Below are 20,539 nucleotides of genomic sequence, written 5' to 3'. Positions count from 1 at the left end.
GAGAGTCCAGAAAATTGTTCTGTAATGGTTTGATCGAGATTGAGCAAAAAACGTAGGACTAGTTCGCAAAAGTAGGTTTCGAATATAGGTCAATTTTACGGAAAAACGGTGCGTCGTAGAGCAAATCTGGCAGTGTACGCTTTTGTTCAGGCTGACCCAAGGATTGCAACGATGTAAAGTTTTGGAATCTACGACAAACGGTTTATGAGCTAAGGCCAAAAATGTCTGAAATTTTAGTTTTTTGTGCTGTAGCGCCACCGTTAGGCCGATTGGGGCGAGCCTTTGGATTTGACAAGAAGGCCGGTCTTGTGCCGAATTCTGACCCCCGCCAGATTATTACCTCCCTGGTATCGTAGGTTTAGGGTTGAGGATTAACGATTTCAACGAGGGGGGTAATAATTTGGCAGGGAGTCAAAAATGGGCACAACACCAGACTACTACAATCAGACCAAGTTTCAACTCTCTAGGTTTGGGCTGCAAAATCAGTTTTAGGGAATAATAATAATAATAATAATAAAAATCCTATCAAATACAATTGGGTTTCAATGCACTACGTGCTTGAACCCCTAATAATAATGATGTTGAGGATTATCGTCATCAACAATACAGGGTTTTTAGACTACATTTCCCAGAATCCCCCACAGGAAGTCCGTCATATGTTGAAGCGATTCAAGCGAAACATAATGGCGGCTCAGTGAAACGCACAGGCTTCGCAAGCGACTTGATTTTGATCTTTTAAGGCAAGTAAATGCATCTAATTTCTACTGTTTTAATCACAGTATAGTTGAGCATGTTTTTAATATTTGATTACTTATGTTGATACTTGATTTTACCCGTTAAAGTCATTTTCTGGTTTCTAAAGGTTGTGTTTATTGCTGAGAGCAGGCCATTGCTGTGCTCACTGCTGCGTGAGGTAACTTAAACGATACTATTGAAACTCCTGCGCAAACTCTCTAACTAATATCGTTAGATAATAATATTGAGTCGCGGGATATTACTGCACATGTAACGTTAAGTTAATTTTCTAGTTACACTGTTTAGCCGTGTTTTAATGCTTGCAATTTGACTAAAATCTGACTCATTCTTTTTCCTAAACAAAACAAAATGCGTTTCCTGTTCAATGAGTCTATATAATAATCTGTTAAATCCTGATTTTACAAAAAAATAAAAAATAATAATGTAAGTGCGTATGATGCAAGCCAATTAATCTTACGCTTACGCAGCTTTACTTGGCGTAAACACCAACAAACCTTCTTTCTCCCTCTTCGCAGATGGCGGGCGACTCATCTGATAAGAAGGACCTGGACACCGCAGGGAAGGAGCGGGAGGCTCGGAAGCGCAGTCGTTCTCGCTCCAGGGATCGTGATCGGAAAGCATCTCCTGGCAGAGAACGCAAAAGGCACCGATCCCGTGAACGCAGATCCAAATCTCCTGAGCGGTGTGTAGGGTTATATACTGTTCTTCTCATATCAGTGATATAATATACGTGTACTGTAACTCCCCTTCTCTGCATGTAGAGATCGTCGTCTAAAAGACAAAGAAAGAGACAGAGACAATAACAGAGACAGGAACCGCAAAGAAAGAGAAAGAGACAGGGACAGACGGGACAAAGACCGGTCCAAGAAATCAAGGTTTGAATCATACTTGCATCAAAAGTCTTTTTAGGGCCAAACAGTACAGATGACCTGGTGCCAGTGTTTTAGTTTGTGACTTATGTTTATTGATCCTATCAACAAACGTTTTGATAATGTTTTGTGATGCATTGAACATTGTTGTTGCAAATTCTGCAGAATAGTTTTTTCTTCTAATTTTACACTTAAGGAAATATAATATTATGACATACTATAACACAACCTCAAACACACAAAATATGATGCTGAAAAATGTAAAAAAAAATATTAGCAATACAAATCTTCACTATGCGAGAACAAGAGAAAAAAATCTTATTGTTGAGAGTTTTGTTTATGTTGAATTGCCTGGCATTGTGTATACATAATGAGATTTTAAAAATGTAAATAAAAACTAAAATATAAATATATTAAAGTCGGCATGAAATGGAAGTTGCAATCATTTAATCTTCCCATTTGTGACATACAGTGCCCTTCAAAAGTATTGGAACAGATAGAATTAACATAGATTAAAGTGAAAGACTTCATATTTAGATGCAAATCCTTTGCTTTCAATAACTGCATCAAGCCTGTGACCCATTGACATCACCAAACTTTTGCATTCTTCCTTTGTGATGCTTTTCCTGGCTTTCACCGCAGCCTCTTTCAGTTTTGGGGGGTTACTCCCTTCAGTCTCTTCTTTAGCAGGTAAAATGCATACTCTACAGGGTTTAAGTGTGGAGATTGACTTGGCCAGTCTAAAACCTTCCACGTCTTGCCCCTGATGAACTCCGTTGTTGTTTTGAGTCATTATCTTGCTGCATGATGAAGGATCTCCCAATCAGTTTGGTTGCATCTTTCTGTAAATTGTCAGACAAAATATTTCTGTAGATTTCTGAGTTAATTTTGCTGCTGCCATCATGTGTTACATCATTAATAAAGATTAATGAGCCTGTCCCAGAAGAAGCGATGAAAGCCCAAGCCATTACATTACCTGTGTAATGTGTACTATAATGTACACCTGTGTACACTGTGTTTCAGATGAGCTTGTATGTTTGGGATCATGAGCAGATCCTTTCTTTCTCCAAACTTTAGCCTTTCCATCACTTTGGTCCATGAAATCAGTCCATAAAACCTTGTCCCAGAATTTTTGAGGCTCGTCTGCTATTCTTCTTGCTAATGAGTGGTTTGCATCTTCTGGTGTAGCCTCTGTACTTTTGTTCATGAAGTCTTCTGCGAACAGTAGATTGTGATACCTTCACTCCTGCCCTCTGGAGGCTGTTGCTGATGTCTAACAGTTGTTTTAGGGTCTTTCTTTACAGCTGTCACAATGTTTCTGTCATCAACTGCAGATGTTTTCCTTGATCTACCCGTTTGAGGTGTTACTTAGTACACCGGTGGTTTCTTTCTTCCTCAGGAGATTCTGAATGGTTGTACTTGCTATTGCCAGTGTTTGTGCAATGGTTTGATTGATTTTTCATCTTCTCGCAGCTTCACAATTTCTCGTTTTTGACACCTCTCTGGTTTTCATGTTGGTTACACGTCTAACTAACTATAAATGCAGTCTGCACGGATCTGAAACTGAGCGCAGACATTCAGAGCTATTTATTGTTTGAATAATCAATTAATAGGACACACCAGGGCAACAAAACACACCTGTCAGTCACATGTTCCAGTACTTTTGGTAACATGAAAAATGGGTGGGTTCAAACAAAAGGTGCTATCTTCTAAGTTGTGTATCAGATCCAGATGAAAATACCTGTAAATAAAAGCTGAAATGTTAATCTCTCATCTCATATTCATCTTTTGATGTCAAACCCAAATGTTTTCAGTCTACAGCAAAAATAAAGGAATTGGCCTCACTGTTCCAATACTTTTGGAGGGCACTGTATATCCGAGTGATTATCAAATGAGGAAAAATGGGCGCATGAATTTTAGAAAAATTAATGATGTGCAGTTAAATTTATAATAAACACTGCAATATTCCATTAAAATAAGTGTTATCAATGTTGATTTCATGATGACTTTAATACTCAGTTATAAAGTGTTTGCTTTTTCCTCCCAGGAGCACTTCTCCTAAATCCAAGGATTTGAAAATAAAGAGGGAGAAGGATTTGAAAGAAGAGGAGGAAGATGAGAAGAAGAAAGAGAAGGTGCTCTGTCAGAAGTCATTTAAAGTTTGAATGCTCATGTACTGTGTACTTTTGTTGTTTTACACTGTTTCTGCACTGTTCCAGGTGCAGCCTCTTTCTCTTGAAGAGCTGCTTGCTAAGAAGAAAGCAGCCGAAGAGGCAGAATCTAAGGTGAAGAGATGTTTTTTATATTTGTGTAAATGCACTCCACTGCTGTTGTATTTTCTAAACATTTGTTCCTGTTGCAGCCCAAGTTCTTGTCTAAAGCGGAGCGAGAAGCTGAGGCCATCAAACGGAGGGAGCAGCTGGCAGAGGAACGCCGCAGACAACTGGACGACGAGAGGAAGAAACGAAGAATATTTCAGGACATCGGCAGGAAGATGCTAGGTGAGAGGCAGGACAACAGTAGCATCTGTAGAAACTAGGGATGTCATAATACCAAAAATCTAGTAGTCGGTACCGATACCACGGGAAAAAAATAACAATATTACTTAAACAGTAACTCTTTTATTTAATATTACAAAAACACAACATTAGTGGCACTTGGCTTTCAAATAACACTCGCACGCACTCGTGAACGCACACAATTCACTGACACAACGAATGAACAAGCAGTAAGCTGTCAGTCAGTTATGTGTATGTGTGATCATGCACAGCGCTCGTGCTTTCAGAGCTGTGCGCTCTCATTTAAATCTCACACAATCATATTCATATATCGTCGCCGTCTTCCACGTCTAGTTCTTCTGTTTGCTTGTAGGCGCTTTTTCTTCTTCTTTACCCTTTGAGGACTGACTGACTCTTCCAGGCGGATGCTCTGCCATCCCCCTTCAGTTCTGGAAGAATTGCAGCCTCGCTAATCGGTACCATCGGTAATTACGCTACTGTTTTAAGAAAATGGGTACTGGCAGGATTTTAAAATGTAAATACCGACTTGGTACTGTAGAATCGGTTCTTGTGACATGCCTAGTGGAAACATGATTATACTTTTAAAATTGGAGTTTTGTATCATTTAGTCTGTGTCTGCAATATTCAGTTCTTCTCTTCTCATCTTACCTAATCCAACTTGCAGAGGATCCTCAGGAGAGAGAACGGCGGGAAAGAAGGGAGCGAATGGAAAGAGAGAACAATGGGAATGATGAAGATGATGGGCGTCAGAAGATTAGAGAAGAAAAAGACAAAGGAAAAGAGCTGCAGGCCATAAAGGTGAAGAGTCCTACATTGTCTTCACTTAAGGCACTTTTCCACTGCTTGGTAGAACAAATCGGCTCGGCTCGGTTTGCGTTTCCACTGCTTTTGAGATGGGGCGGGATTATTCACATCGCCCCATCAAGCTCTCGTTGGATCCGCTCCTCTGCTGTCAATGAGAGGAACCTCTGTACTTCCTCAACAGACCACGAAACAGACATTTTTTGGTTGTTAAAAAAAAGGTGCGTTCGTTCAAAAAAAGTTGCGTTCAATCGTTCGCTGTGCTGATTTAAGTCTAGCTGGTCTAGTGTGTTGCAAGTTCAATGACGCAGGTTGTGACGATTCTCTCTGGCCAATCAGTGATCAGCAGGGTTTACATGTCACATTTTGGTAACTGTACGGCTCGCTTGGAACCTCAGCCCAGGTGGTACTGAAAAAAAAAACCAGGTACTGTACCCAGTGGAAAACCCCCCAAAATGAGCTGTACCCAGCCATACCGTGCCGTACCATGCAGTGGAAAAATGCCATTACTCGGCGGTTACTTTTCGTAAGTTATGTTCACTCATTAATGTCTTGGGGAAGTTGATGCAAGCCAAGTCTGCACAGGTTTAGCGTAAATACTGAACTCATGAGACAGCATGACGTTATCGAGTATATTGCAAAAACCAAACACAACACACTTACAGAGTGCACGCATACATGACGTGATGAAGTCTGGTTAGACTAACTTATACTAACTAGAGTGTGTTCTTTCACTGCATGATTCAGTCTATTAATATTCATTCAAAATAATCACACAATTCAAGAGAAGGGAGCAGAAATTGTATATATTTATATCAATTCATATAGTTAATCAATATCACACGAAGTGCTGTTTTTTCTTAAAAAATCAGGTTACAAATGTGATATTGATTTTATACAACAGTTCAATAAACAAGTTAATATCATGAGACTTACATTTTAGACACTATATTGGCTGTTTTTGCTCTATTTCGCCGATAAAAAAACATTCCAAACACAGCCACAGCACTGATTCACGTCTCTGAGCAACATGATGGTGTTTTGTTCCTGAATGAATCAACCCTTTAAATGATTCGGTTCAATTGCAACGACTCCGTGACTTGCTGCCATCTGCTGGCGGTTTTAATTTCACTTTTAAAGTATCTTTTCATTTTTAAAATAATTTCAAATATTATTCAAAATTTCATGTTTAAAATATCAAAACATTATTTATGCATTTGTAACTGCAGGATGAAGCATTCCATTGCTACGTCCCAATTCGCATACTATCCGACCTAAATAGAATTAGTATGTCCCAAATCATAGTATGTTTAAAAAAGTATGCCAAAGATTCCCGGATGGTCTACTACTTCCGGTTAGAATTCGAAGTGTAGATCGATGCACAGTCTAACGGCTAATATTACCCACAACACATTGCGCGGTGGATGGGGATTCGATTAGAACTACAAACATGCATAAAAAGTATTAAAACCTACAAACATGGCGGATATACCCGACCGACGGACAGGTAGAGAAAGGGAATCGAGTGATAAATAATCAGTCTAACCTGATGAAAAAATATTTAATGTTATCCACGTTATTTTTCATCTGCAGCAACACTGTGAACTTTTATAATGATACGTTTGGTGTTTAACTTTGAAATGCATCATTATGCTAACAAATGAGTTCTCGGCATGAAAGACCCGCGATGTGCTTCTTTATTTCTCTCCAATACAGTACGAAATCAAATTAAACAAAATGTGGATGTTAACTGTGACAAGATGATTGACAGGGCAGTTTAAACCGTTACAGGATGCACGTAACTAAGCAACAGAGCATCTGTTAAAGACGCAGCTATGATGAAGTAGTATGTCCCAAAGCTTGCCTACTATTCTGCTACATGCTCAAAAGTATGTACTTTTTCTTCACAAAAAGAGTACATACTTTTATAGCATAGTATAAGTAGGTGAATTGGGACGCAGCACATGTCCCTCTAAGTTGCATTAACGTGTAAATACATCTAAATGCCACTTCAGATGCATCTTCTGTAAAGATTAATTTTCTTGATACTGATTTCATTTGTTTAGTAACAGCCTAAATGTATTATTATTATAATTGACTGATTAAATGTAAGAATTTGACTCAAGAATATCAAAAACTTTAGGAGTCAGCTGTCCACAGTAGTCCTTAAGATATCAGCACAATAACACACTCAGCAAAATATTGTCTAATTATCTTTATCGATGTAATCCCAGAAAATACTGGGATTTTTCTTTTCTATTTTTATTTTTTGTCAATATCGCACACCCCTAGTACTGATACAATGATTTGCAACAGTCGCTTTGTCACGTGCAGTGTAGAGAGCCTCAAGCTGTTGGTTTACTTCCCTTTTTTTTGGCTAGTAGAAGTTATGAATATAAATACACACACATGCATGTATATGTTATGTTTATATATTAAATATATGTATAATATAAATTATATGAATATGCATGTAAATGTAAATAATTTCTAAATATATGCATGCATGAGTGTTTATATATGCATAATAAATATACAGTACGCACACATTAAGCAAACAAAAATTTATTTTGGATGCGATTAATCGTTTGACAGCACTTGTATATGTAACAATTGCACTTAAAGTTTGGTGGAGGATTTATTTTGAAACTCAGAAATTGCTAGTAATTTTAACAAATAATTAAAAAGAAATAGCAAGAAACACTTTGAATTAAAAGTAAATTTTTCAAGTAGAAAGACTGCAATTTTCTATTTTCTTGTAAAATATAGCCCAGTAATCTATATTTAAATGAATTTTTACAGTGTACGTAAACAGATGCCGAATCACATTTTTGGCAATAAGCAGAATGTGTCGGGTACAAAAAGCATTCAGACCTGAAGAAGTTTAAGTAAACTGTTACTAAATATCCCTTTGGGAATAAGCACAGCAAATTGTGGCTCCAGAAAAATTGGTGAAATAAATTTGTAAAGGTAGTGTCTACCATCAGAATAATCAGCTTTCCATTTATTTTTTCCTGTTGTGAATTGAAGTGCACTGGGGGTTGTGTCTTTTTGACGAATGGTGTACCAATACTTGTTTATTTTCTCTTCAGGAGCGTTATCTTGGCGGTATGAAGAAACGGCGTCGCACACGCCATCTGAATGACAGGAAGTTTGTCTTTGAGTGGGATGCGTCTGAAGACACATCAACCGACTACAATCCAATGTGAGCATCTCATGAGATGCCAGAAATAACTGCACTGCTTTGCTATTTGCACATAAAAGATTATTTTGTATATTTTACTGCATTGCATTTGATCTTTACTGCCTTAGGTCACTCTTTTTAGGTCTGCAAATGCTTAGCCAGTTGGATTGTACATACTTATATAGTGTGTATATATGATACAGGAGCTAAAGCATTACTTGACAGTACAAGAACACAGGTTTGACTCTGTTTATGCGTTTAGATATAAAGAAAAGCATCCGGTTCAGCTGTATGGCCGAGGCTTCATCGCCGGCATCGATCTCAAGCAGCAGAAGAGAGATCAGTCCCGATTCTACGGAGACCTGATGGAGAAGAGACGGACCCTTGAAGAGAAGGAGCAAGAGGAGTAAGTCCCACACGTTATATTTCATATTGATGCATTGTATGTACACTACCATTCAAAAGTTTGGGTTCAGTAAGTATTTTTTATTTTTATTTTTTTTTATTCTGTTTAGCAAGGATGCATTCATTTGGTCAAAAATGACAGTAAAAACATTTGTAATGTTACCATGGTTTTCTATTTCAAATAAATGCTGTTCTTATGCACACAAACAAACACACACAGAGAGAGAGAGGTCAGAGATCGCAGATTGTGCTGCGCAGACACTGAAGCTTCTTGTTGTTAGCACTGCCCCGTGACTTTTATTAATAAAAAAGCCTAGAAACTAGATCACTACATTATATTCTTCAGCATCGAGGAGTTTGAAGCTTCATTGTTTGTAGAGAGATGCACAGACACGGGTAACGCACACACAAATGTCATCTCTTTCGCTCTCTCTCTCGCTCCATCGATCGATAATTAATTTAAATAAACGCTACAACTTATTCAAATAAATGTGATCTTACCGCACTATTTAATCTCTGTGTCTGATTTGAAGCTGGCAGAATGCTAGCGCTAACGAGCCGTAACTGATGAAAATAACTTCCGATCAAATATTGCGCTGCAGACATCATTATCAGATTTTTGAAGCAACTGATTTCACCATTGATGATGATAAGGAATGTTTCTTGTGCACCAGATCAGTGTATTAAAATGATTTCTGATGGATCATGCGACACAAAAGACTGGAGTAATGATGCTGAAAATTCAGATTTTCATCGCAGAAAGAAATTGCATTTAAAATTATATCACAATAGAAAACAGTTATTTTAAATGGTAAGATTGTAATATTTCTCACTCTTACTGTTTTTACTGAAGGCTTGGTGAGCATTAGAGGCTTCTTTTAAAAAAAGAAAGAAAAGAAAGGAGAAAAAATTACAGACTGCAATTTTTTGTATGTACGACCAATTAAATAAAAATAAAATTATTGTGGGTACTGGAAAGGAAAGTTTGTGATTTATTTATTTTTCTTTTATTTTTCTTCACCAACCCCCAGCCCCCCACTCAGTAATTAATAAAAATTCCCTAAAATAAAAAAAAATAATAATTGTGTATTATTATTTGAGTTTTAATGGATATGCTATTAAATTCTCTGTATTTCACAGACTGAGGCTGAAGAAGGTCCGAAAGAAGGAGGCCAAGCAGCGCTGGGACGACCGGCACTGGTCTCAGAAGAAGATGGATGAGATGATAGACAGAGACTGGAGAATCTTCAGAGAGGACTACAGCATCACAACCAAAGGAGGAAAGATCCCCAACCCCATCCGCAACTGGAAGGAGTATTCACTGCCGCCACACATTCTGGAGGTCATCGAAAAGTGTGGCTATAAGGTCAGTTTGTATTTGTGTTTCTCAGTTGACTTGATTAGACTGGTTTAGATTCTTCTACAAGTGTGCAAGTAGGCATCCATGTAAATGTTTTGAATATATAAAAATGTTTTATTATATACATTTTTATTCTTTATTCTTTGTCAGGATCCCACACCTATCCAGAGGCAGGCCATTCCTATTGGTTTACAGAACCGTGACATCATTGGTGTGGCTGAGACTGGTAGTGGTAAAACTGCCGCCTTCCTCATTCCTTTATTGGTCTGGATCACCACTCTACCCAAGATTGACAGGTGAGAGCTCACTTTTTTCTGTCACTTTTATTTGCCAACACCTGTAGTGTGGAATCAGATCAAATGTGGGAAACTCTGTTTGTGTTTGTGACTGTAGGATCGAGGACTCAGATCAGGGACCGTATGCCGTCATTCTGGCCCCCACTCGTGAGCTGGCGCAGCAGATAGAGGAGGAGACGATTAAATTCGGCAAACCGCTGGGGATCCGGACAGTGGCTGTGATCGGTGGAATATCCAGAGAGGATCAAGGGTTCAAACTCAGGATGGGCTGTGAGGTGAGAGCGTAATCCCTATATATTTTATATATATATATATATATATATTTATATTTATTTATTCATTCATAATGGAATACCTCATAGTTGTAGATCTGATGTGTTTTGCTCCTCATTCTCAGATTGTCATAGCCACACCTGGTCGTTTGATCGACGTGTTGGAAAACCGATACCTCGTCCTGAGCAGATGCACATATGTGGTACTGGATGAAGCCGACAGAATGATTGACATGGGCTTTGAACCCGATGTCCAGAAGATTCTGGAGTACATTCCTGTGACCAATCAGAAACCAGACACAGATGATGCGGAGGACCCCGAAAAAATGATGCAGAACTTTGAGTCAGGCAAACACAAATACAGACAGGTAACAGATATCTTGAGTTACCATGGTTTAATGGGAAATAACTCGCCGTGAACAATGAATTATGAAGTTTCTTTTTTCCTCCTACAATTACCTTTAATTGCACGTCCTCTGTTTTTTCAGACGGTCATGTTTACTGCCACCATGCCTTCTGCAGTGGAGCGTTTGGCCAGAAATTACCTCCGTCGGCCTGCGGTGGTGTACATCGGCTCTGCAGGCAAACCTCACGAGAGGGTGGAGCAGAAAGTCCTCCTCATGTCAGAGGGTGAAAAGAGGTCAGAGTGCACATTAACTGTAAACAAGTCATATTCAAGTGGAAGTTGTTGTCAGAAATGTACTTGGCTTTTCTCACAAATGTTCTTGTGTGGTAAACAGGAAGAGGCTGATGGATGTTTTGGCAAGTGGCTTCGAGCCGCCCATCATCATCTTTGTTAACCAGAAGAAGGGTTGTGACGTGCTGGCTAAGTCTTTGGAGAAGATTGGAGTGAGTACACAGTGTTTATTTATGTCTGTGATGCTTTCTAGAAATAACTCAGAAACACTCAATCTTTCTTTTCTTCTGTCCTGCAGTACAATGCTTGTACGCTCCATGGCGGTAAAGGTCAGGAACAGAGAGAGTTTGCTCTGTCCAACCTAAAGGCGGGAGCTAAGGACATCCTGGTAGCCACAGACGTGGCAGGCAGAGGTATTGACATCCATGACGTCTCCATGGTCCTCAACTATGACATGGCCAAGAACATTGAGGGTGAGTCCAACATAATCTTTATCCCTATTCAGACGGTATTTGTTTCTCAAGTGGATGTCTGTAAACATAAATTTACATGGCACCTCAGTGATAAAACTCATGGATTCGGATAGAGATTTATTCACATTGGAGAAGTGAGTTCTGTGATCCTAGCATCCTACGTGCCCAGGAACACATGATTGTCTGCTGTAAATAAAATATTTTTTTTTTAAAAAGCTTTTGGCTTCTCTCCTGAGGCAGCCTTAATATAGTTATTTATATAACTGTATATAATACACATTAATACTGTATTGCATACCTGCTGCTGCCATTATTAACACCCATTTTGAATGTTTTTTTAATTTTCTTCTTTCTGCTCTCACTCGCTGTGGTTGAGCAGTTATAAAATTTGTTTTCAGATCAAATCATTTCAGAAATAAATATGCATGCAAATTACAGCAAAATGCAACAGATAGTGTACGTGTTTAGCAGTGGTCAAAAAGGATTTAAAAATTGAATTCTTCTCATAAACTCAGAGATGCGGATTTGGACAACAATTACATAAAAATACCAAACAACCCTTGTGTTTGTCCAAGATCAGGCGGGGATTTTTACGCGGGTGGTGAAAGAAAAACACAGACATTCTGTATTCAAACGCCAATAAAATCACTGACTACCCCCTGGAAACAATTACCGTCTAAATAGGGCTTTTGTCACTTTTTGTCCTTTGCCCTTTAGCACTGTCAAGTGGTTCTATCAGGAGACTTTTCCTATTTGGAGGATTAATATTTAACACTTTCTTTTCTCAGACTATATCCATCGTATTGGCCGAACGGGTCGTGCGGGAAAGAGTGGTATGGCGATGACTTTCCTGACCAAAGAAGACTCTTCTGTTTTCTACGACCTGAAACAGGCCATCTTAGAAAGTCCCGTGTCCACCCTCCCGCCTGAGCTGGCCAATCACCCAGACGCCCAGCACAAGCCCGGCACCATCCTTACCAAGAAGAGGAGAGAGGAGACCATCTTTGCCTGAACCAAACCATTTACTCATGTTGTTTGTTTTCTGTTGTACATCTTGTGAGTGTGCTGTTTTATCACCAGATTATTTGCAACCAAATTTATGAGACCACCAGTAAACCAAGGGATCAGTTTTGATGCAGATAAACCAATGACAAGTGTCTGTAGCAGAGAGAAGGCATCCCTTGACATCCTAAGATGGACAGTTGGTCTAACATTACATTGTAGAATGGCACACATCTTTCCTTTTTTTTACACATTACATGTAATTGTGTTTGATTTTAAAATTGTGTAAAAATACCAATTCATTAATGCATCTGTAGATACTCCATTTCAGTCAATGGATGAGTAAAACTTGTTCACTCTGCGGATAAATAATAAAGTCCTTTAGAATGAGAAATTTGTCATTTGAAATTCATTTTATTATGTTTATGAGTGCTTGATAGCAGATTGATGTGTAAAATCTTTAATGATAATGTATTCTGCAATTACGTAAATTACACTGCCCAAAATATAGCAGACATCTTAAATGGATTTCACAAGCCAACATGAAACTAGAGTGAATTCTGTCTCTTGTGTATTTTACTTTAAACAAAGTGGAGGGTATTGATTTAATGCACTGGGAACTGACAGGATTGTGAAAACTCACTAGTATCATTGAAGTCTAGATGGCAGCGCAGCTTCTAACTGTATAATAATGTGTATTAAGACCAGTGTTGGGCTTGTCACTCAAAAATTTTATTTATTATTTGTTAAGTTACTTCTTCCAAGATTCTAGTTGCCTTTAATCTGGTCTCTCATTCCTCAAAAGCTTCTGGTCTGCAATTGAATTGAAAAAAGTGTGATGGCACTTCATGATCATACAGAATCTCAATTGTTCAGTATTCCTTTAAAAAATAGGTGGCATCCATTTAATAATTTGAATTAAAATGATCATTTACACAAGTGAAAATAGCTGGATTTTGTGCTGTTTATACTACTTGATGCAAATAGTGGCAATTATCTGCACCTCAGTATTGTAGTAAAAAAAAAACAGTATGCAATAACTTGAGTGTAAATTATCATTTTAATTTAAATTATTAAATGGATGCCATCTTATTGGTACAATAAAGCCCTACCCTAACCCTACCCGATACTTTACTTTCAACTTTTTGATAATTTCCCTCAGTTTTATTGAAAATAAATGCCTTTCCGATGCGATACGAGATTTGAAAAGGATTCGAACTCGGGTCGATCGCGTCAAAACTATGACAGGCGATCTACCATCTGCGCCACTGGAGCGGATGTTTCAGTTGACTCTGCTGTTCTTCTTCTCGTTCTTCCTGTACACCTTGTCCAGATGCCTCGTCCAGTCAGCGGTGAGTAATCTATTCCCAAGCCAATGGCGCTGTCTCAAACTATACCTACCTCTTCCGGTTTGTCTGATTTGTTGTGTTTTCTGACTTATTTTGCATTTGCATTTGTAATTTTGTTATTTTGTTTTCAGAAACGTGATTTGTTTTGCACTTCTCAACCACCGTACTTTTCCACTTCTACTGAAGGTAAAAGAAGTTCAGTTTAAAATTATAACGAGTGCACCTTTTGTGAAGCAGACAGTCATCGAAACACTTGTTTTATGCAAATTCTCCAAAAATCTTCTGGGGTGGCCTCTATGCTTGGTTAAGTTAATATCTGACTTTGATTTTAAAACTATAAAATATTTGTCCTTTTGTCAGAATTGTGTTTTGGTTAATAATATTGTGATTTTGACCAATTACTTTATTCATAAATGCAGATTCTTTAAACCCAACACACACTTTTTTACTTTTTTAAGATTTAATGGTCGTCTTCAAATCCGTAAAACTCATGCATCTTAAAAAAGGCCTTAAACTATGTAATCTTTCGAAGGTATTTTTTTAAAGATCAAGCCCCTTGTATTGTATTTTATATCTGTATTTATTTTTCTTTCTTAATTTTCTAGTTGTCTATTTTGTTTATCTATGTTTTTTTTTTTTGGTTATGCTGCTATTTGGACTTCTTGAATTGTATTAGGATACTGTTGTTTACTTGGTATTTTGTATGTTCTTTCAAGCATTAAAAAAAGTTACTTCTTTCAAAAGTAATATTACTTTCTGGCAATAGTAATTAGTAACACTACTATACATTAGGCCACTTTTCCTTCATGGCCCATAGAAGTTAATTTCATATCTTCCCTATAAAATGATTTTAAAATATTACTAACAATATATTTCTGCCTCATCATTTGACCAAAATCCACATTGGACCGCAGTCAGAAGTTATTACAAACACTTAATGGTAACTGATATTGACTTTTAAGTAAAAGTATTTTTTAAATCTCATTGTCATGTAGCTTGAAGCTAATTGTAGCTATAATTTCTGTTACCCATTATATTTCATGATGTATTTTATCAAAAGAAATCACGCAAGTTTGTAAGAAAATGTAAAATGTTCTAAAAAGATTTTTAATGATCTGGATTAGAGGGATGTGGGTGGGCATAATTTACACGTCGGTGTTCAGATCATCTTTTCTCCAGACAAAATCAATGTAATGGCAATATTTCCAGCCACTAAATATAAGCTTTTCCATACTCCAAACTTGCCTGATGCACTGGTGCCTTCATGTGCCTGTAAGAGTTGTGAAAATTATGAAAATAAATCTAGGAATTATTGGATTGTTGTCAAATCAGTAGCGGTTGAGGCATCAACAGTAACTAAATCACCAGCTGTTTTACGGATAGTAACTAATATTATTACTGGAATCGTATTAGTATCTGCACTAGTTACTGCAAAAAGTAATATTATTACTGTAACTACTCAACACTGATTAAGACACTGAAGAAGAATATTGTTGACCGCTTTTGTAAGATAAAACAGCAGTGATGCATAATTCTTTGGCATATTTTATAAGATAAAGAAAGAAAAACAGAACAAAAACCCCTTTGTAATCAATGATTAAACAATTGAGACACGACTGGACTGTTAAAAGTACATAAAATGTTTTGTTTTTTATTATAATTAGTGGCATTTTCTTTAAATAGAAAGCATATACAACATCAGGCAGGATTTTATTTTTCGTGTTGTCAGAAAGATGAATGGGCGAGAGAAAGAGAGAGAGAGAAAGTGTGTATCTACATTACGCCTGAGGACCAATTAAGTGTCCATTGCAATTAATGTTCTACCTATAGTGCATTTATTGCATTACAAAGCAGACATCAAAAAAAGAAAATAGTGCAATATATTTTTCTCTACTTACACAGGAGAGGAAGTGTTAATGTTCTAAGGCGTTTTCTTTCCATGTTTGTATTGCATACAGAATCGAAGACAAAAGACTCAAATAATACCCATTGTAAAAATTGTGCTTAATACCTCAGAAAGAAAAAAAGAATAATCAGTGTTAGTTATGGGTTCTGTATTGGTCCACTAGAAAACAATGTTATGCCATAACAGATATAGCGGGGAAATGTTGTATCATGTATTAAGACATGCAAATCTTGTTTTTAGATTATACTGTGACAGAACCTCATACAGTTTATCACACAGTACACATGCTCTTTTACACTGTGGATCATATGAATCATCTCTTTTCTCTTTCTTCATATCAACTACAACAATGCAAGTCCTTGACTTGCATAAAAGTATGTGTGCAATGCTATTAAAAGGAATGTTCCAAGCTAAAAACAAGCTGAATTCTGTTGACACACTATTTGGACTTACATGTACAGTAATGGACTTACAATGGAAGTCTATGGGGCAAAACATTCTAGAGGGTTTAAAAGCTAAAATGTGCAGCTTGTATTTTTGTTAAAGTGCTTATATCAATTACAAAAACTTTATACGAATGAATGTCTATGTTTGGTCATGACAGGAGTTGAAAGATTAGATATCATTTCATATAGACAAGGTTAGAAAGCAATTTGATCTAATCAGTCTAATTATTATATGTAACGTTTAAGTTATGTGGCTTTCTTGTGATCAGATTCTGTCATTACAGCTTAACTTGAACCTGGAACATTTCTTTATTGCATCAATCCAAATATGTGCGATGATTAAGTGTTAAAATAAATAAAAAAACAGTGGAGGTATTGAAGCCCATGAGATTGAAAAAGAGCAATTCAAAGAAAATGAACTTTGTGACTCTGCTCGGTATAAAAGAGGGTGAATCGTCTTACTAAATAGAATAATACTTACAACAAGAATCAATGCAGTACTAAAGTAGATCAGAAACAATCGAAAGAAACAATCAGATCACATGCAACACTTGCATAGAATTTTTTTTTTTCGGTCATGCTCTGATTTTCTTTTTCTTTTTTTTTTTACTTTTTAAATATAGAACAATAGATTAAAGTGAGACATGTTGATAGCAAATAAAGATGCAGTACAGTAAAAGAGAGGATTGGTCAAGGCATTTGTAGTGGACCTTTACCCTGACTTACACACCCTAGAACATGTACATTTCCCATGACCCTCTAAATGTTTTACTTCAAAATCGGTGCTGTAAACACAGTGTCCAGAGCCGTGACACAATCTACATCAATTTGAATTTATGTTAGAAAGGCAAGAGCTGGGAAGATACAGTGACTTGTCTAATGACCTGAGATCAACGCACAATGTGGGTTGTTGCCATTACCAAGTGTTGTTTTCCCTGTTTGGATTTCTGTGTATTTCCGGTATATACATAAAAACCCTCCAGCATTAAGCTAAGATGCTGACATACTATGGTAGTGATGTTGCTGGACACACCGATGGCTCAATCTTCATCTCAGGCATCAATTTTGGTCAATAAGACAAGTCTTTACAATCTAAAATGAGGGTGGATGTTTCTGAAAGTGCATTCCGGGAGTGTACGGATCCAGTACAATCAATGCAACACAATCAACTGAGGGACAGTCAGTTTAGCACTGTCCCTCTGAAGGACAATACATTAGTGCTTAGGACTAGAGGTGTTAAGGCATGCAACTATACATTCACTCAAGTCTCTGTGCATGTTTGGAAGGACCTGTGTAGTCTACATGAAATCATACTTAAATACACGTCCTATGCATAAACATGACATTAAATTGGAAAGAGTAATTCTGAAGAAAAATTAGGATTTCTCTTTCTGGATGGCGATTTTTGGATATGCACTGAAATCTAGAGGCCATCACAACAATTAATAATACTTAAGATGTTTTAACTGTAAGTTTTCTTCCAAAAGAACCAAACCGACACCTACAGCGCAACATGAGAGTGTACTATAACTTTGTGACTTTACATAACCGTACAACAACTGACGTTACATATATATTTTAATGCGTCTCACGTCAACGATCTCTGAGTGAGAGCAATCCTGACTTTGTAAACATCGCAACATTTCTTAAAAACGATACAGATCCATAAATACAAAGTAAAGTAACATTTCTAAAGAATTATATTCAGAATCTGGTGAAATTTCATTCAATATATATATATATACACTAGCTATTCTTAGATATGTTACTAATATTCTGTTGCGGATTTTAAATTAAAAACAAAAAACGGAGTCGATTTTTCTACTCTAATATACTTAAAATGTTCTAAAGGTCCTGTTCCAAACCTAATGTGCAAATAGTCCTACATAATTGTATTTGAGACATGCAGTGGTAAAGATATAAGTATTAAGGCCAGTTTGAATGGTCCTACACTGGATAAACCTTAGCCTAAGCTGCTACAGGTAACATCCGAGTCTAGAGTCATGGTAATGAGAAAAGGGACAAACTTTCTTGGATTTGGTCGTAACAACCTGGTTGATAGATGCTAATGTAACCACCAATAAGGTAATTAAACTAGCTAGCAGTCAACGTGTCGCCATAGCAAGATGTGACGCTACGTTTTTAGGTAGGCCACGGTAACCGCCCCCTTAGACGCCCAGAGCCTCGCAGAGGAAAGAGTGGCGAGAAATGGAGGACAGAGGAAGATCGCTCACTTGTTAGAGACACATTCTTCTTGGTAAAGACAAATTCCTTCTGAGGCAGTTTATTCAGTGGCCATTTTGGTAATGCTAGTTTCCAGTCATGCAAGTACAACTCCTATCTACTTAAATAGGTAGACCGCCAAAACTATTTGCCAACCATTCAAAAAAAAATTAAATCACCCAGAAACAATGATACAAAAATCTTTAGCTTCTTTAGCTTTATATATCAGGTTAGTCTAGCTAATGTGCATGCAAGTTCAAAAACAGACCAAGATGCCTTAAGGCAGGGGTCGGCAAGGCATCGTGCCCAAACACAAATCACCACTAGATGGCGGGCCAGAACATAGTCAAAGGATAATTTAAGATATTAATTGATGAAAAATACAACCAGAATTGCCTGTGACCGACTGTTACAGTGTATTTTGTAACTGGTAGTGAGCTGTTACTCTGTGTAAAATCCTGCGACAGTCATTAACAAAAAGCCACATTTGTGTGGCGGTGTCCGATCAGAGTATGTGAGCGGAGTGGAGCGTATTTAATAATCACTCTGCTCCCACTCCACTCCGCGCTCACTGATATAAAAAAAAATTATTATCTCAGAATTATAACTTTTTAACTCGCAAGTGTGAGTTTAAATCACGCAATTCTGAAAAAAAAAAAGTCAGAAACAAATAAATTCCTTGAGAAATATAACTTCCGGCTCATGTCCACTGCAGTCATCATAGCCTTCACATTCTTTCTGATTTGAGTGATAATTTTCTATCTAGCTAGCTGAATATGTTTAACATGTGAATTCTTGCTAAATATGCAGTTATGTTATGGGTCGTTGGCATGAATTGTACTCGTGATGGAGTGCTCTTGGAGCGAGTGAAAACCACGACGCTCCGACTTTGAAAAAATCCTCTCCTCGCTCCAGTCAAAATCACACCGCTCACGCTCCGCTCCGCTTACATACTCTGATTGTGAGTAACTGTTGCTGTCTTGACAGATCTATTTCAGAACCAGCCACTATCAACATAATCTGGCTACGGGCGCGGGCCAGATATTATTGCTGGCGGGCCACTTTTGGCCCATGGGCCGCCTGTTGCCGACCACTGCCTTAAGGCGATTGGCTGTTATCTCTGATACGGTCAACAAACAAATTACTTGCAAATGTATAATATATGAACCTACACCAACTTTCATCTCGATCAAGTCACAAAGGAACAACATGACTATCCCAAAACGGACGTCAAATCTGAGCTTCATCTACTTCTATAAAAATCCAATATATGGGTACTAATTGGATGGTAAAATAACTATCCATGATCCATAATGATGTTGGATGATAAAATAACTTCAGTTTTCAGTCCTTCTCATTTCCCAGAAAAAGAAACCAGGTGACACTGACCTAATTAGGTTCTTTCTTTATGCAGCAGTACGGAAATGTAAGAAGATCGACTGCTTCTCTTCAGTCTGGAGTTGGAATTCACCTCATGTGCAAACCAAGACTATAGTCCAAACTGTATTTCACTCTACGACAGCAGAGCGTAACCCTGATTTCCTTTCCTACACGCACCATATTTACATGGTGCTTTGCAAATGGCAATGTTTGCTACATCTGTAAACGTGACTGTGAAAATGACTATTCGTGTCAGTTGCCTGAATGATGTCCAAAGGAGGACCAATAAACAACTCTTAATAAGACAAGTGCATATGGGCTTCAATCAGGCGACACCGTGACTGAGGGCTTGAACCAAAAAATCGTGAGTAATACTCGATAGCAAAAAAAAAATCCATTAAAGTAAGATGCAACAAAATGCTACAATATCTTTCATTGTGACTCACATCCCATGCTATAAAAGTGCTTTTCCTTTTCCCGTAATGCCTTCCGTGCTCATTAGGATCAGGGAGAGCGTATAATACGCAAAATAATAAAGTTTATAAAACATTTTTTTTTACTTGGGTGGGGTTTCAGAGGAAGCTCAAATGTTGTTTCGATATGAACATGCATGTGATCTTAAAGGAGAAAAGCTGCCCTGTCTTTTAAAAGCAAATGTAGT

At 37.5% G+C, this 20,539-nt stretch overlaps 1 protein-coding gene across 4 annotated transcripts; it reads left to right on the top strand.

Annotated features, from left to right (window-relative positions):
• Positions 1-651: 651 nt before the first annotated feature.
• On the top strand, positions 652-12,966 carry LOC306860329 (putative ATP-dependent RNA helicase DDX23). 4 transcript variants are annotated; one of them, XM_079401974.1, is made up of 18 exons: positions 652-740; positions 863-913; positions 1,272-1,438; positions 1,518-1,631; positions 3,673-3,760; positions 3,845-3,910; positions 3,988-4,126; positions 4,809-4,942; positions 8,038-8,150; positions 8,392-8,535; positions 9,675-9,900; positions 10,045-10,190; positions 10,288-10,465; positions 10,588-10,830; positions 10,951-11,102; positions 11,203-11,311; positions 11,398-11,572; positions 12,361-12,966. In XM_079401974.1, the coding sequence occupies exons 3-18, from the start codon at positions 1,272-1,274 to the stop codon at positions 12,582-12,584; spliced, it is 2,418 nt and encodes an 805-aa protein (XP_079258100.1). In that variant the 5' UTR covers positions 652-740; positions 863-913; the 3' UTR covers positions 12,585-12,966. The 4 variants fall into 4 exon arrangements, with proteins under 4 accessions (XP_079258100.1, XP_079258101.1, XP_079258102.1 ...); XM_079401976.1 differs by having other exon boundaries at positions 662-740; positions 886-913; XM_079401975.1 differs by lacking the exon at positions 863-913.
• Positions 12,967-20,539: the final 7,573 nt, after the last annotated feature.

Source organism: Barbus barbus, assembly GCF_936440315.1.
Source record: "Barbus barbus genome assembly, chromosome: 41".
Taxonomy (NCBI): domain Eukaryota; kingdom Metazoa; phylum Chordata; class Actinopteri; order Cypriniformes; family Cyprinidae; genus Barbus; species Barbus barbus.
This window is presented reverse-complemented; position numbering and strand designations above follow the sequence as displayed.

Excerpts from the sequence above, each read along its gene's own strand:
- LOC306860329 (XM_079401975.1), top strand. The coding sequence starts at position 1,272 with ATGGCGGGCGACTCATCTGATAAGAAGGACCTGGACACCGCAGGGAAG. Across the intron at positions 4,943-8,037 it reads AAGAGCTGCAGGCCATAAAG|GAGCGTTATCTTGGCGGTAT; the intron begins GTGAAGAGTCCT and ends TTTTCTCTTCAG. Across the intron at positions 9,901-10,044 it reads TCGAAAAGTGTGGCTATAAG|GATCCCACACCTATCCAGAG; the intron begins GTCAGTTTGTAT and ends ATTCTTTGTCAG.